Below are 13,779 nucleotides of genomic sequence, written 5' to 3' on the forward strand. Positions count from 1 at the left end.
CTTTTAAAAGTTGCTTAAGTAAGTTTAGCAGGTATGTTGGCAGTTCTGTCAAGAAGAGTGTGGGATGTATTGTTGTTATGTTGACACAGAACTGGCCCTTTTTATTCCTGTCTCTTCTGACACTTTTCTAACGTGAATTCAGTCTGGTTTCTTGCCAAGAGCAAGAGCTTCAGGGTGTTCCCGCACCACCTAAAGGGAATCCTGAGTACAAGTCTGGTACCCAGACTTCATGTACATATATACTCGGTGTTTCACTCTGCTTGGATGCCTAGTGTGGGTTTAGCCAAATCTGATGGGTCAGTTGATAAATTGGCTTATGTACATTCCAGAAGATTCCTGGTCTCTATACGGATATTGAGGGTGACTGTCCATTAGCCTCCCTCTGAAAATTTGTGTTTATCTTGACACCATTAGCCCTAATTCCTATGGTGACTCAGACCTGACAGATTAGTTTCTCAGTATGCCAAGATTTGACTTAGATCTTTTTCTTGTAAATCATCCTTGGAAAACATGATTTTCATATTCATTGTACTTCTCACTTTGGCTGATGAAGACATACAGTTAGTCACAAAGTTGTGGAGATTTTGATTTTAATTTTCTGGGACTCTGGGAATAATAGATGACAGCTGTCCTTTCAAAAATTATCCCATTTATTTTGTGGTTTCCAAAGAAATGCATGTTAAGTTACAAAAGGTTACACATCAAAATAAAAGATTTTATCTTTTCAATTGTTCACTGTCTGCTCCACTTTCATTCTTTTGGACGTAATACACAAGGATGAAATTTAGTCTAAGATGTTTTGCCCTGACTTGAGGAAAAATGTTGAGCTCGCATCCCAGGGTCTAGTCCTTTTATAACAAAACCTCTTATTGTAACAAACCAGATGCCAAGTCCATGTATCTGTTAAGTACCTCAAACAGATGATCATGCTGACACCAGTCTGAAGAGTTCAAGTTAGGGCAGTAAAATTGCTCCGTTCAAATGTGTTCAACTTTAGGAAGCACAAGCAGTGGAGCCAAAGAAATTGTGACTCTGAGCCCATATGTGAAACAATGTAAGATTACTGTCACTGAGGCCCAGAAATGGCTGGTTAACGTCCATCTGGATAATTTAAGAAATATCCTTGCCTTCCTTCACTGTATTCACAGAATTGGGAGTAGTTTTGTGGCTTAGTCATTTCGCTAGAGATCATATGCTTTAATATAATTCAGAAATCAAAATACTTTTGTCACAGCTTTCTGAAACTTTAACACATCTTTAAATTTGCTCATCATAAACTTAGCTCACTTCATTGTCTTTGTAAAGTATTTGAAATGGCATTTTCATGGAATCACTTTGGATTTGTGTGTTTAAACTTTGACGCCCATATATGAGAGTTTTCTCTTATTCTTCTGACCATCCATAAGTTGCAGTGCAGTGTTGTTTGTGAGAGGTTTGGTTTACTGAATTGGCACATATACACCAAATAAAGAATGCTGCTTCTCCAAAGCTAGGGGTTGAACTCACTCATTGCTGTAGTTCTCTTCCCTCTCCGAAGTTGTTTTTTCATATTCTGTTTGTTCAATTTGATATTTAAGGCTACATAGTTACAGATACTGCATTGTAGCTGGTCTTTTAAAACAATATATTCATTTATTTGGTTTGACTTTTCTTAGGGGAAGATGAAGGGTGTGGGGAAGGGGGGCAAAAATTAAGGTAATTCTTAAAATATAAGTGGGGAAACTGCTCAGCTGAAATTTTATAAAAATCTGACTTGAGTGTTTTTTTCTTCATTTGCTGTGCTTGTGTAAACAGTGTGACACCATCGCCACAACAGGTTCGGGTCTGTCCTCCCCATATGTTACCTGAAGATGGAGCTAATCTTTCCTCTGCTCGTGGCATTTTGTCGCTTATCCAGTCTTCTACTCGTAGGGCTTACCAGCAGATCTTGGATGTGCTGGATGAAAATCGCAGGTGACTGGCCGTCAGAGACTTGCCAGCTTGATTGCATATTTTTTGGCTCCTTTCAGTGGACTGTGGTGTCTCCCTTTTGTGTTTGCACCTTCGTCTCTTTCTAAGATGCAATGATTTAAAACAGTTTGCTTTGCTTTCTTTTAATTTGAAATTATTGTCCAAAATTCACATTTCACAAGATTCTGTTAGCTTGTCTTCAGTCAGGGAGAATATTCAGTTAATAAACACAGTGAGGGAGAATATTCAGTATAATGATTTTCTTCAAAGGCGTTGTTGACTTGTTCTAAGTACTTGATTCCATTTTGGGATGTGCTGAGGGACACTGTTGGATTGAGTGTGAGATGTTGAACTGAAATGTACTAATTTTCTTCAGTAAGTCTTTTGATTTCATCATTTAGGATACTAATGTGGTTGGATTAATGAAGCAGAGTTGAGAAGTGTTGTCATTGTAGCTGCCAGGACATTTTTTTTTCATTCCTCTTAACTAGGGATTTCTAGGCCTGTATTGAAAATCCCAGGTGCTATTATCTTTTTAATAATACTGATACTTTTCAATATTGATAACTTATCTCACTTTTGAGCATCAAGCAAAATCATTAGTAGCATACTTAGACTTGTTCATATAAATAAATATTTTGCCATTATTTCAAATACTTTTTGTCCTTGTTTCATTACTACATAGTGTTTTTAAAAAGATCAAAGTTGGCAAGCTTTTTGGCATAGTATGGGAAAAGTACAGTTTCATTTCAACTGGGAACATTTTATCTAGTAACTCTGAGTCAGTCTTTGAGTTTCATAATCACTTTATTAGACTATTAATTTTTGCATTTTGAAGAATACCCATGAATTCAGCTGGCTCTTCCGATAAACCTTATTTCTTACTTTAGAAACTGATATGTCTCATGGCTTGCTCTGAATACACTTTCTTGTTGAGTGCTTTTTAGCCTCACACGGCCCAGGTGTTTTCACCACACTCCACGAGCGCTTGTCCATTCTGCTCGATCGGTGTTTCAAGCCTTCCCAGGGTTAGCTAGTGCTTCACAACTGGGCCCAAGGACGTAAAGCTGCACGAGAACAAGGCTCAACACAACAGGAAAGCGCACGGCAGGGGAAATTTTAGAAATGTATGTCTCTCTCTCCCCCCCACTTCCCAAGGGTGTCGAGTCCCTTTTATGCTCTTTGAAGCTTCAAGGACTGTGTTAGAGTATTTGGAGCCTATAAGAAGCAGCATGGTTCAGAAGAAACAGCATGGATTCAGGGGGTCGGTCCAATTCGGTCTTGATCCACCCCACTGAACAGCACGGTAGCCGTGGACAAGTTGCTTAGCTTCTCTGGACCTCATTTTCCTCATCTATTTGAAGGAGGGTGGCTAGTTATAATATTATCTAGTTTTCTGGATTCTTGTGAGGAATCTTCCCCTAGCACCACCAGCTTTATTTATGATACAGAGATAATGGCCTCAAATTCTTTATATAGTCTGGTGGGAGATCCTTCAAAAGATACTGAATATAAAGTCCCTGGCACTTAAGAACTAGTATTTCCAAAGGCCTGTTTGCTCCTCCCTCCTTAAAATAGATTCATTCTTCACCAGGTATCCTCCTTAACTTTTTAATTACAGTAGGTCCTTAGAAGAGACCGGATTATTAGTCAAATTATATCATAGCAAATGCTATTACAGTGAAAATATTTGAATGAGAAAGATATTTATAAATTCTATGTAAATTAAATGATAGCTAGATGACGAAGCCCCAGTACATTAAAATTATTTGTCTCACCCCCCCCCCCAACGCATACATACAGTTCAGTGCAGCAATATGGAACTTGTAAAAATATTTGGATTTTTTTTTCTCTATAGTGGAAAAACATTTTGCCTAGAGTTCAAAAGTACAAAATCACAAATCTTACTAATGTAAAATTAACTTTGTATTTTTTTTTATTAAAAACTGTTTTGAGCCCTAAGTGAAGCTTTATTTTTTAATTGTAATGAATTAATAACTGTAAAATCCCTTTTCTGGGAAGGAATTATCTTTTCTTATTCACTTAAATGAGCGTTTTTTAAAAATCATGAAGTAGTTGTATTAATAATTCTTTGTTCCTAGATATACACCATTAGTTGTTAACCGCGGAGCCTAGACGGTTAAATTCTCATTAGACTTATTGGAAGCTTTCATTATTGAAAGTGTTTTGATTTTTTATCATTGTACTTAAATTTCTTACAATCTAAATGTTGAACCAGATTTAATCAGAATTGTAAGTGCCAAGTCAGTGTTTACTTCTATGAGAACTGTCTAGCATGACTTTTTGGATATAAGAACTAGGAATGTGAAATTTGGATAATGGTCTATTTGCATGTTTATAAAATAATAATGCTTATAAAGTTTTAAGTGCTTTTATGTTTCTTGCTCTGTACATCATTTTTCTTTTCTATTTTATTGCTCTTGGCTTTTTCGCTAATGCAATATCTTATCTTGGGTCTTATGCCATCTCATTAAGTATAATTAAATTAAGCTAGAACTATTTAACAGGGAGGGAGGAAGAAGACTTTCTGCCTGCTTTGTTATCATAAAATAATGCAGATTCACAGTTGCTTGACATAGAACTGTTTTTACTTTACACTTTAGGGGACACTGTTGAAAGGTTTGTGTATTGTATTTTCATTTTCTCATCTTATGAGAACTTATATGATCTAAAACCAAGCTCAACATGAAGACAAAGTTAAATCATAGGTACACATTAGAAAAGTTTATTTGCATAGATCAGTGCTGTGCATTTGGAAAACTGATGTATCAAAACTTGACCAAAACACCTGGGACAAGCACCAGGTGTGCTCTTTGGATTAAAAATGCTGTAATGATTTAGCCCTTGGCTGGTGAGGAAATGCCCAGGTCTTGTGATATCTGGTAGACCTCCATACTTCATTCTCCAATGCAAAATATTAACATCTTTAAAACGAGACTTCATATGTAAAAACATTATTTAAATATTTAGCATACTTAAGTTTTATTTTTAGAAAGGGCTTGATTACAGTTTTTCTTTAGTAAATTCTGCTAGCTTTGAGTGAATAAAATAAGAAACCAACATGTAAATAATTTTACATTTTTTGCAAGTATCTGTATAAATAGTTTACTTGGAAAACCTAGAAATGCACAGTTGCAGTTGAAACTGTTTGTTATTTATAATTTGTCCTTTTTTAAAAACTGTGTATAATTACTGGCCCCCCCAATTAAATTGTTTATTTGCTGTAGCAGATTCCATTTTTTTAAACAAAGAAACACATATTCTGTGAAGTCAGATTTTAGTACACAAGTTAAGGCTGGAACTTGTAGAGCCTTGGATCTCATTCCCTATTGCCACTTTAATTATAAAACATATTGTTGGACATATCAAACTTAGGAAGATTTTTAAAAATGTTTTAAATTATACTTTTGGTAGAAAGTGGTACTTGAATGAAGCTTCTGACTTTGCCAAATGCCTGTCTAATTTGCTTTTATATTATATGTGTCAATTACCAGTGTAAGAAGACAAAATGAAATACGTTGTGAAAGGTAACTGTATTCTTTTCTGGCTCTGCATTATAAAAGGGAAATCTCTGTGGTGCAATGTATTGACTGTGGCAGATCAGTCTGAGCATATTAATATGACGGGTTTTTTTAAAACTTGAGGTAGCACACAGCATGGGCTTTATTTAGGTAAACATTCTCATGTTAGTGTTACGTAAGATTATAGTTAACTAGTAACAGTTTTCCTAATGCCACAAAATAAGTATATTAGTAGGATGGGATGAGTTTACAGCCTGTTTCAAGCATATGTCATTTCTCACTGTTCTTCAGCCAACAAAATAGGATTCTAACATGTCTCCCCAAAAAGTCTCTGAATCTCTTATCCTCTAGGCTCCAGAAATTTATTTAAGCACCAACAGGGCCTTTAGGAAGCATACAAGCCAAACATGAAATTTCTCTTGAATAAATTGAATTGGCATAAAATAGTGATTTGTATTATAGCCAATATTCTACAGCTGTGCCAACTGACCAAAAGAAAAACCAACAACAACAAAAGAACTGCATTTGGTATTAAATGTTTACTATAATTAAGAATTGCCTTGATATTTAAATTCAGGCAAAACCTGATCAATACTTAGAGAATGAGACATTCAAAGTAGAGTATAATAATCCTTAAAGTCCTTAGATGGGTCCTAATATCCCAACCTCCTTTCTCTGTTTAGTAAATATTGCTGATTACTTTTGGGGAGTGTTGACCAGTGACCTTGTGGAGCTGTTGTTTTCTGATTTAAAAAAATAAGATGTGTTGGGAAAAGGTTACTGCTTACCTAGGTAAGGAACAAATTGTTCTCTAGAAACAGCATGTACTGAGACTAAGTGAAAATCCCCACGAAGTTTCCCAGCGCTCCTTAGTCTCATCTCCCACAGCCCTGTACGTCACTCCTGGTTGTCTCTCAAGTCGCACTCAACACTGGCCAGCACTCTACAGTGTGTCCCCTTACGCCTCCGCTCCAGAACTGAGGCGTGCGGGTTGGCTCAGGAAAGCTCAGGGTTTGAGGGAGACACAGCCACATGAAGATATCAGGCACAATCAAAATTAATGAGAGGGGAGGAAGCAGCTGTGGGAAATGGGAGTTATGTGAACTTGTTCATTTTCAAGATAGAGCTGTTGATGGCAGATGAGCAACCATGACCACGCAGGTGCTACTAAGCCATTCCCGACATGCTTCTAACGCTGGTGGTGACCTTTTCTCCAACTAGAAGAGAGAAATGATACTCTTCCAATAGAGTTGTCCTCTGTCTTGAATTTCATAAGTTAAAATTTAACCTCCCCCCCAAAAAATTATTTTCTGTGTTGGTGCTGTTTTGTTGCATAGATTCCCTTTGTTGTTTAACCCATTGAAAATGTTAAATTTATGAAAATCATAAAATGGAAGACATGTGAGACAAAGGTATTGGAAGTATTTGAAATGTATTGAAACGTACACTATAATCCCATTTGACATTTATCTGTCTTGTTTTTGCTTTCATTTTATTACCTCTCTGTTTCCTGGTTCTGTCTTGTGCCTTCTGCAAAACCCTGCGTTAGACCTGTGTTGCGTGGTGGGTCTGCTGCCGCCAGCTCTAACCCTCATCACGACAACATCAGGTAAATCTGAGACTTTGTAATTACCAGGGTAAATAGTTGACTGGATATGTATTTTGCAGGCTATAATACATGGAGTAGCCATGTCTTTGTATCATGCAGCTCTCCTCTGTGAGTGCATCCTGCTTTTCTCTGAGAACAGTGAGGAGTCAGTCACCACATTGGGCCACCAGAGTAAGAGGGAAAATGCTGATAAAGTATCATGTGGCTGAGTATTTAAGCACAATTTTAATAGCTTAGAGATCATGCTATCATCTTAAATCTTGTTTTGTATGGATCAGTTTAATTGTTGCCTGAGGTTCTGTCCAGCATTTCCTTTTTAGTTATTGTCTGTGTCACTTGCAGTGTGTAGATAAGCTGTCTGTAAGGCATCGTCCTAAATTTGGGAAAATCAGCATTGACAGTTTGAGGAAATTAAACGTTTATAAAGGGAGTTTAATTTTAAGAATTTTTGTCGACTGTTGATTTAAGCTTTTCTCTTATTTTTGCCCCTTTCTCACTTTCACTCCTGCTTAACCGGAGTAATTTTTTCTTCTGTCACACACAAGGACAGATAGAATGGCACATACAAATACTTAAGGTTCTCAAATGCCCACATCCCCATTTTCCATCTTCGTGGGGGGAAAAAACTTGCTATGCACAGATAACATTACTGTAATTTTTTCAGACCCAATTTTGTTTTATTTTAAGCAGAAATATATTATCTATAGCAGTAGATTTAAAACTGGCTGCATTGTTTCCGTGATGAGGATGCTGACACATTTATTTTAAGGCAAGAAAAGAAGGAAACACCAGTTTCTCATTAATAGTGAATTCAGATTAGAGGAATCGAAGTGTGCCCTTAGTGGTCCCTGCCTCTGCTGGCTTGTTTCTTTTTACAATGTTAGCTCAATCCATAGTAGGTTTTCCCTTACGTATTTCTAGTAAGTTTGTGATTCTTTTATCTCTCTGTGAAAGTATTTTCATTCAGTGATCTGACTTAACATTTCTCACAGTTTTCACTTCTTATAAAGACAGGTTTTAGTTTAAAACACATGGTAAAGTAGTGTTTTTGTCTGTTTCAAGTTGAATTATGTAGGTCAATTGTTTTTGCTATATTCTTAGATTTCTTTGCAAATGAAGATTTTCTTTAGATATATTGAAAACCTTAGTTATTTCAGGATTTAAATTTAGTAAACCTTTCAGTTATACTTCATTCTCTAAGTTCAGTCCAGGTCCTTCTACTTTTGAAGCAATTGCTTGTATAGTTTAATTTTTTTTTTTTTTTTCCAATTACCCATCTCATTTGTGATCTCATGGAAATAGAAGTTTTTATTTTGAGGATAAAATGTAGAGAAGAGGAACCGTCAAGCCTTAATTTTTTTCTACTAATTGTTTAATCTGTCTTAATGTTCAAAAGAATAATTAATTCAGATGTTTGTAAACCCATAGTTCCAGCATCTGCTAACTTAGTAGCTTTCTTCTCTAAGTGATGCAATTTCTCTCAATGTTCTAGGATGTTGATTCTGTTCCCACAAAGAAAGAGTAGTTAATAAAAAAAGCAAGTTAATTTAGCCATCAAAGGCACATTTAGAGATTGTTCTAGATTATCTAGAGTCAGTACACACCATCTGTCATTGAAACTGTAAACTGTATACTTATTTATCATCAGTGTTCAGAATGAGGACACTGAATCATTAAAGTATTTCTGGATTATTTTCAAAGGTATTTGAAACAAAAGGATTTTCTGAATAGACTTGTCTTTAACATGTTTGGATGAAAAATATAATTCTCTTCATACCCCTTTGTGTGGTAATGTACCTTTTATAATGGAGACTTGTTTGAAATGTTAGAATATATGGTCTATATGCCAACTCTGTAGATTACATAGGAATAGCTTTTAAATTCAATTTCTTTATATTCTGCTCATTCAGAAAAGTTAATATGCCATTTTACTGAAATAACCATACAGGATAAAAGAGTAAAGATGGAAATAATGTGAAGTACAATGTATGGTATGTAAATTGTATCTCAATAAAGCTGTTAATTAAAATATATTTTAAAAGTGGAAATCCAGGCAAGAGGAAGAATAGCGTTTTTGTGTATTTGTTTCTCAGAAGCGTATTGTCATTCACTTAAAAATCACTGCCCTTTTAGAATTAACTAATTTGAACTTTCAAAAAGTACTTTTTAATATGCTTTCTCTGGAGTTTGTCTTCGTGGCTTTCCAGTATTATTTTATACACAGCCTCTTAATTATTTGTTATCGAGCCAGTTCTGGGTCTGAATGTAGTGGCAAAATGTATTCAGGTGATTTTATAATTGCTGCTATGGGAGATGCAGTATAGAGTAATTGAAAATAAGAAGTAAAGAGTAGAAATGGCAAGAAATGACCATAAAAAAAATGGTCAGTCTTATTTTTTTAGCTAGAGTTAGTGTTCCCTGCCCGTGAGTTTCAGCAGGGACTTCTATGGAACCACACATGGACACAGGTTTGTGTAAGAATTCTGTGTTGTTATCCTAGAGGGGCAGCTCTCACATCTTTTTAGCCAGGGATGCTTTTTCACGATGGCAGTCCCTCTGAGTTGAAAAGTGTCTCCTTACCTGTATCTTAAGTTAGGGTTTCTTCTCATTCTCAAAGTTTCAGGACACTCTCCCAATATTGAGGTAGTTGTTCTCTTAAGCTTTTTCCTTTTCATTCCTTTATTCAGCTTGTTTCATTTATTCATTCCTTTATTCAATATTTTAGTGATTCATACTGTTTTATGAATCTTTTGAACAATTCTTTGAGCATCGTACAACACGTTGCATGATTTGCCAGGTACCCTTAGTTGCAGTCTAATACTAAGCTGTATTTTTATTTCATATGTGCTAGGTATGGCATTGCAAATGCAGACACGACAATTGAAGGGACTGCAGATGACATGACTGCTGTGGATGCAGCTTCACTAAGACGACAGGTATTTAATGAACCAAATAAGTAGTAATCCTAAGTGAGAGCCATATAATGTTTAAGGTGATAGTTTCTAACATCTCATCATTTTCTCTCTTGTGGAGCTCATGAATTGAAATATTTTATGTATCAGACTATTTATTAAACCATAATTGATTTTCCCATTTTGACTAAAGCTGTATTAAAACCATCATTTACATGTTTTGATCAGCATAAAACAGTATTACCAGAATGAATGGATATAATTCTGGCCAATGACAAAGAATCTTGACATTTTAGCAAATCAGTAAAGCCATAAAGTCCTTGCTTGGCTTTTTGAACTGTGGGGCAATCGCTTTGGGACCTGTGTTACTGTGTTTGAGAACTCCGTTTTGGACACTGTTCTCGGTTTGCATAGGGTCTTTATACACCTGTTTCTCCTGTTCTATACTAAGTTCTACTTAGAACGACAGTTACATATGTATGATTTTAACAGGTTCTCACAGTCTCTAAATCACACAGACACACACACATGTGGGAAAGGCATATTTGGTGTTCTCATCGTGTCTATGTCAATAGATGTGGAGGGGAAATGAATGAAAATAAAAGTATTTCTAAGAAAAGATCAAGAAACTAAATATTCCAGCATTAGAATAAATCAGAATATTATTTTAAAGATTTAATATAATAAAGGGATAATGTGAAGCAAATACTACGTTTTCATTTTCAGTCTCATTTATCGAAACAAATGAAGCTATATCATAATTTCTTACATATTTTCATATATATTATTTATACTTTACCTATTGAAAAAAGGGTTTCCTTGGTATTTACCATTGAACTCACAATTATAGCAACAACCTTATTTTTTCTGAAAGTATAATTTTACTTTCAGTGTTTTAGCAACATTCATTTAATCCTTAACTTAAAAGGGTGAACTAGTAGAGGACAAAGTACAGTAATTATAAACAAGTCCCATGGCTGTGAAACCTGTTTAACAGGAGTAGAAAGCCAGTCGGGAAACTGTGAGTTTCTTAGGTAAATAACAAAAACTGAATCACGAGAAGGTTGTACAGAATTCATATTTGTGACCCTAGCAGCAGTGGAAGCTACTACTTCTGCAGCTTTCTTTGCTTCCAGTTTGGGAGCTCAGCAGTGTGGAGTCCGTTTAGTCGAGTGATGTAGATTAGATAGCTCATGGGTCACGTAACTTCAAGATGCAAAATGTCCACTGTCAGGGGGATATTAAAAAGCTGCCTTGGTTGCTGCTTCTCAGATATGCCCAGATAGAACTATTTTAATGACCCAAAGCAATGCCAGTTTTTGCATTGACATTAAAATAGGATCGGTATTATAAGAACATGCTATACCATGGGCTCAAATAAACCGTTCTCATTTTGAATAGAGGGAAAAGGTCATCTTGAAGCACTTCTATTTTTTACTGAATTGGCCCTAACAGAAAAATAGTTGCCCAACACTGATCAAAACTGAGGTACTTTTTCAGATTGTTAAAATGGTTATCCCTGCACTGCTGTGTCTGTTCTGTCAGTAGACTTTCTCCCCATTTTTCTCAGGCCTTGAAGGGCTAATTCTGGCATTATGGAATTTTTCCTCCTTTAGCTTCTCTAATCTGATGATAATAATCCCTTGTACTTCCATACTGCGTTACAGGGCTCCCAGTGTTTTCACGTAGACTTTGCAGGTTGGAGTCCCTGGAAACCAGGTTCTGGGATGAAGAGTGCATGGAGCAAGTTTACCAGGGAGTGTTCTCGAGGTTAACGTCTGGGGGGGAAGGAAAGGAAGCAGGATTGGCAAAAGGGAAATGTGGGCTGCAGTGTAGTCAGAACAGAGGCGGTGTGCAGCCGACCCCGTGAAGAGCTCTGAGGCTGGGATGAGCCCTCCGAGCCGGAGCACGTTGCCCGGAAGGGAGCCTGAGCTTGGGCAGGGCAGTCACTCAGCAGGGCTGTTCACAGCAGGGACCACCAGCCAAGGACTGTGCTGTCACCAGCGACACTCTGGCAGCTGGGGGACCTGCCTTACAGCCCTGAAGGTCTTTGGGGCAGGCGACAGGGCCCGCTGCGGTGGATGAATATATGGGATCCTCTCAGTAAATCAGGGAGGTGCAAAGGGAGGAAATGACAGCAGGTTAAAGGTGAAAACCTCTGACGGGGCATAGAAAGGAGCAGGCGTCCCTCGTCCTTTCTGCTGTGCTGAGCTCACCTCTGTGTGTGCTCAGTCTTTTCTGCCAGAAGGGCAGCATGCAACTGCTTCCTTACCTCACTGTCTAATCAAGGAAGGAAAACACATCCTTTCCTACTCAGAAATCTGGGGAGTGGAGAAGAGGAAGTGAATTTAAGCTGTCATGGGTAACATTTTTTTCTCTATATAGTCTTGTTTATTTTGCTCCAAAGGAAACTTTCCATGTTTATAATTCCTCTGATAAATTATACTACTTTATAAGACTGATTACTCCATGCATTAAAGCTTCTATTTTGTTTTTGTTGTTCTTCACTTAGATAATCAAACTAAACAGACGCCTACAACTTCTAGAAGAAGAGAACAAAGAACGTGCTAAAAGAGAAATGGTCATGTATTCAATTACTGTAGCATTCTGGCTGCTTAATAGCTGGCTCTGGTTTCGACGCTAGAAGTAACCTCAGCTCAAAAATACCATCTCAGCAGCTGGAAATGTGAAAAATTGACAGACTGCTCTGTTTCTGTGTTTGCAATGTATGCCATTTTATAGTCCATGCCCTGAAAATGTGTTTCTTCCAGAACGGAAGGGGGAAAGACTTACATTTGCAGAAGTAAAGATACATTCTGTCGCACTTAGCTGTATTCACTTTTAACCAGTTCTGCAGTAACACCTACCTAAGCTTCTCCCTGTGCATGTTTTGTAAATAGGCTCTAGTTTGCTTTTTTTTAAGGAATTAATTTTTTGCCTCATCAGTCTGCACAACTAATTCTCTGAATGGGAAAGGGGTAGAGAATGCAATTAGAAGAAGATCTGTATAAGAAAGATAATCCTTTCTTTTGTCCTGTTTCTCAAATACTGTTCAATAGTTTTGTTCACGGTCATGTTTGCATCCAGATTTCAACATTAATACTTCTGAAGCCCTGGTCTGGTGTCAGATTTAATAAAATCAAGCCACCTCAATGTTTCATGATCATCTTTATTAAAATAATTCCTAACATTTTCAGCAGTTTCCCTAGTATATGTGTAAAATGTGCATTCTTGTTTTTATTTTAGTTTTGCAGACGGTTTTCTATAAAGTACATTTTTACTCAGTTCATGTGTGAATGATTAAAAAAAAAAAAACTACAGAATAAGGTACAATTGCAGTGTATTTAATAAACTGTCAACCAAAGCAATATTTGTTTATTGAAAGATTTTGTTTCATCAAATGGTGTTGTGAGCTATATTCCATGTAATACCTGATACGAACCTGAGTCTGTCTCAGGAGCAAGTAATGCAGTTAATGACGGGGCAGGTAGTGAGAGCCTCCTGTGCTGCTTTTCACGCCTTCATCCTGGTAGTGAATAGCAGGCACTGGTTGCATTACAAGTGGGTTTCTAGTTTGTAATACCTACAGTGTGGTGCAGATGAAAATACCTTGAGTTGTGTATGCTTTTTCCATTGTAATATATCGCTAATATACTAAATCTCGTGAGAATTGAATGTACCGGTAAAATAAGTCCTGGAGGCAATTTTCTCCCTGTTTTTTACCAAACACTGGAGACTTGACCTGTCTCCCTTTATGGCTGTGCTG

The 13,779-nt window shown here is 36.7% G+C and overlaps 1 protein-coding gene across 33 annotated transcripts in view; it reads left to right on the forward strand.

The window, feature by feature from the left end:
- Window positions 1-13,381, forward strand: part of MFF (mitochondrial fission factor) — a 31,078-nt gene extending 17,697 nt beyond the window's left edge. For 11 of the 33 annotated variants that reach the window (XM_074314224.2, XM_074314283.2, XM_019737372.3 and 8 more), the window contains 5 exons: window positions 1,795-1,953; window positions 5,466-5,498; window positions 7,042-7,101; window positions 9,953-10,037; window positions 12,526-13,381. In XM_074314224.2, coding sequence (XP_074170325.1) covers window positions 1,795-1,953; window positions 5,466-5,498; window positions 7,042-7,101; window positions 9,953-10,037; window positions 12,526-12,657 — 469 coding nt within the window. In that variant the 3' untranslated portion in view covers window positions 12,658-13,381. The remainder of the gene's footprint in view (window positions 1-1,794; window positions 1,954-5,465; window positions 5,499-7,041; window positions 7,102-9,952; window positions 10,038-12,525) is intronic. The other 22 variants (XM_074314246.2, XM_074314273.2, XM_019737374.3 and 19 more) reach the window with 6 other exon arrangements.
- The last annotated feature ends 398 nt before the right edge of the window (window positions 13,382-13,779 follow it).

The sequence above is a fragment of the Rhinolophus sinicus genome, chromosome 17, assembly GCF_057876585.1.
Source record: "Rhinolophus sinicus isolate RSI-liver-muscle chromosome 17, RSI-T2T, whole genome shotgun sequence".
NCBI lineage: Eukaryota > Metazoa > Chordata > Mammalia > Chiroptera > Rhinolophidae > Rhinolophus > Rhinolophus sinicus.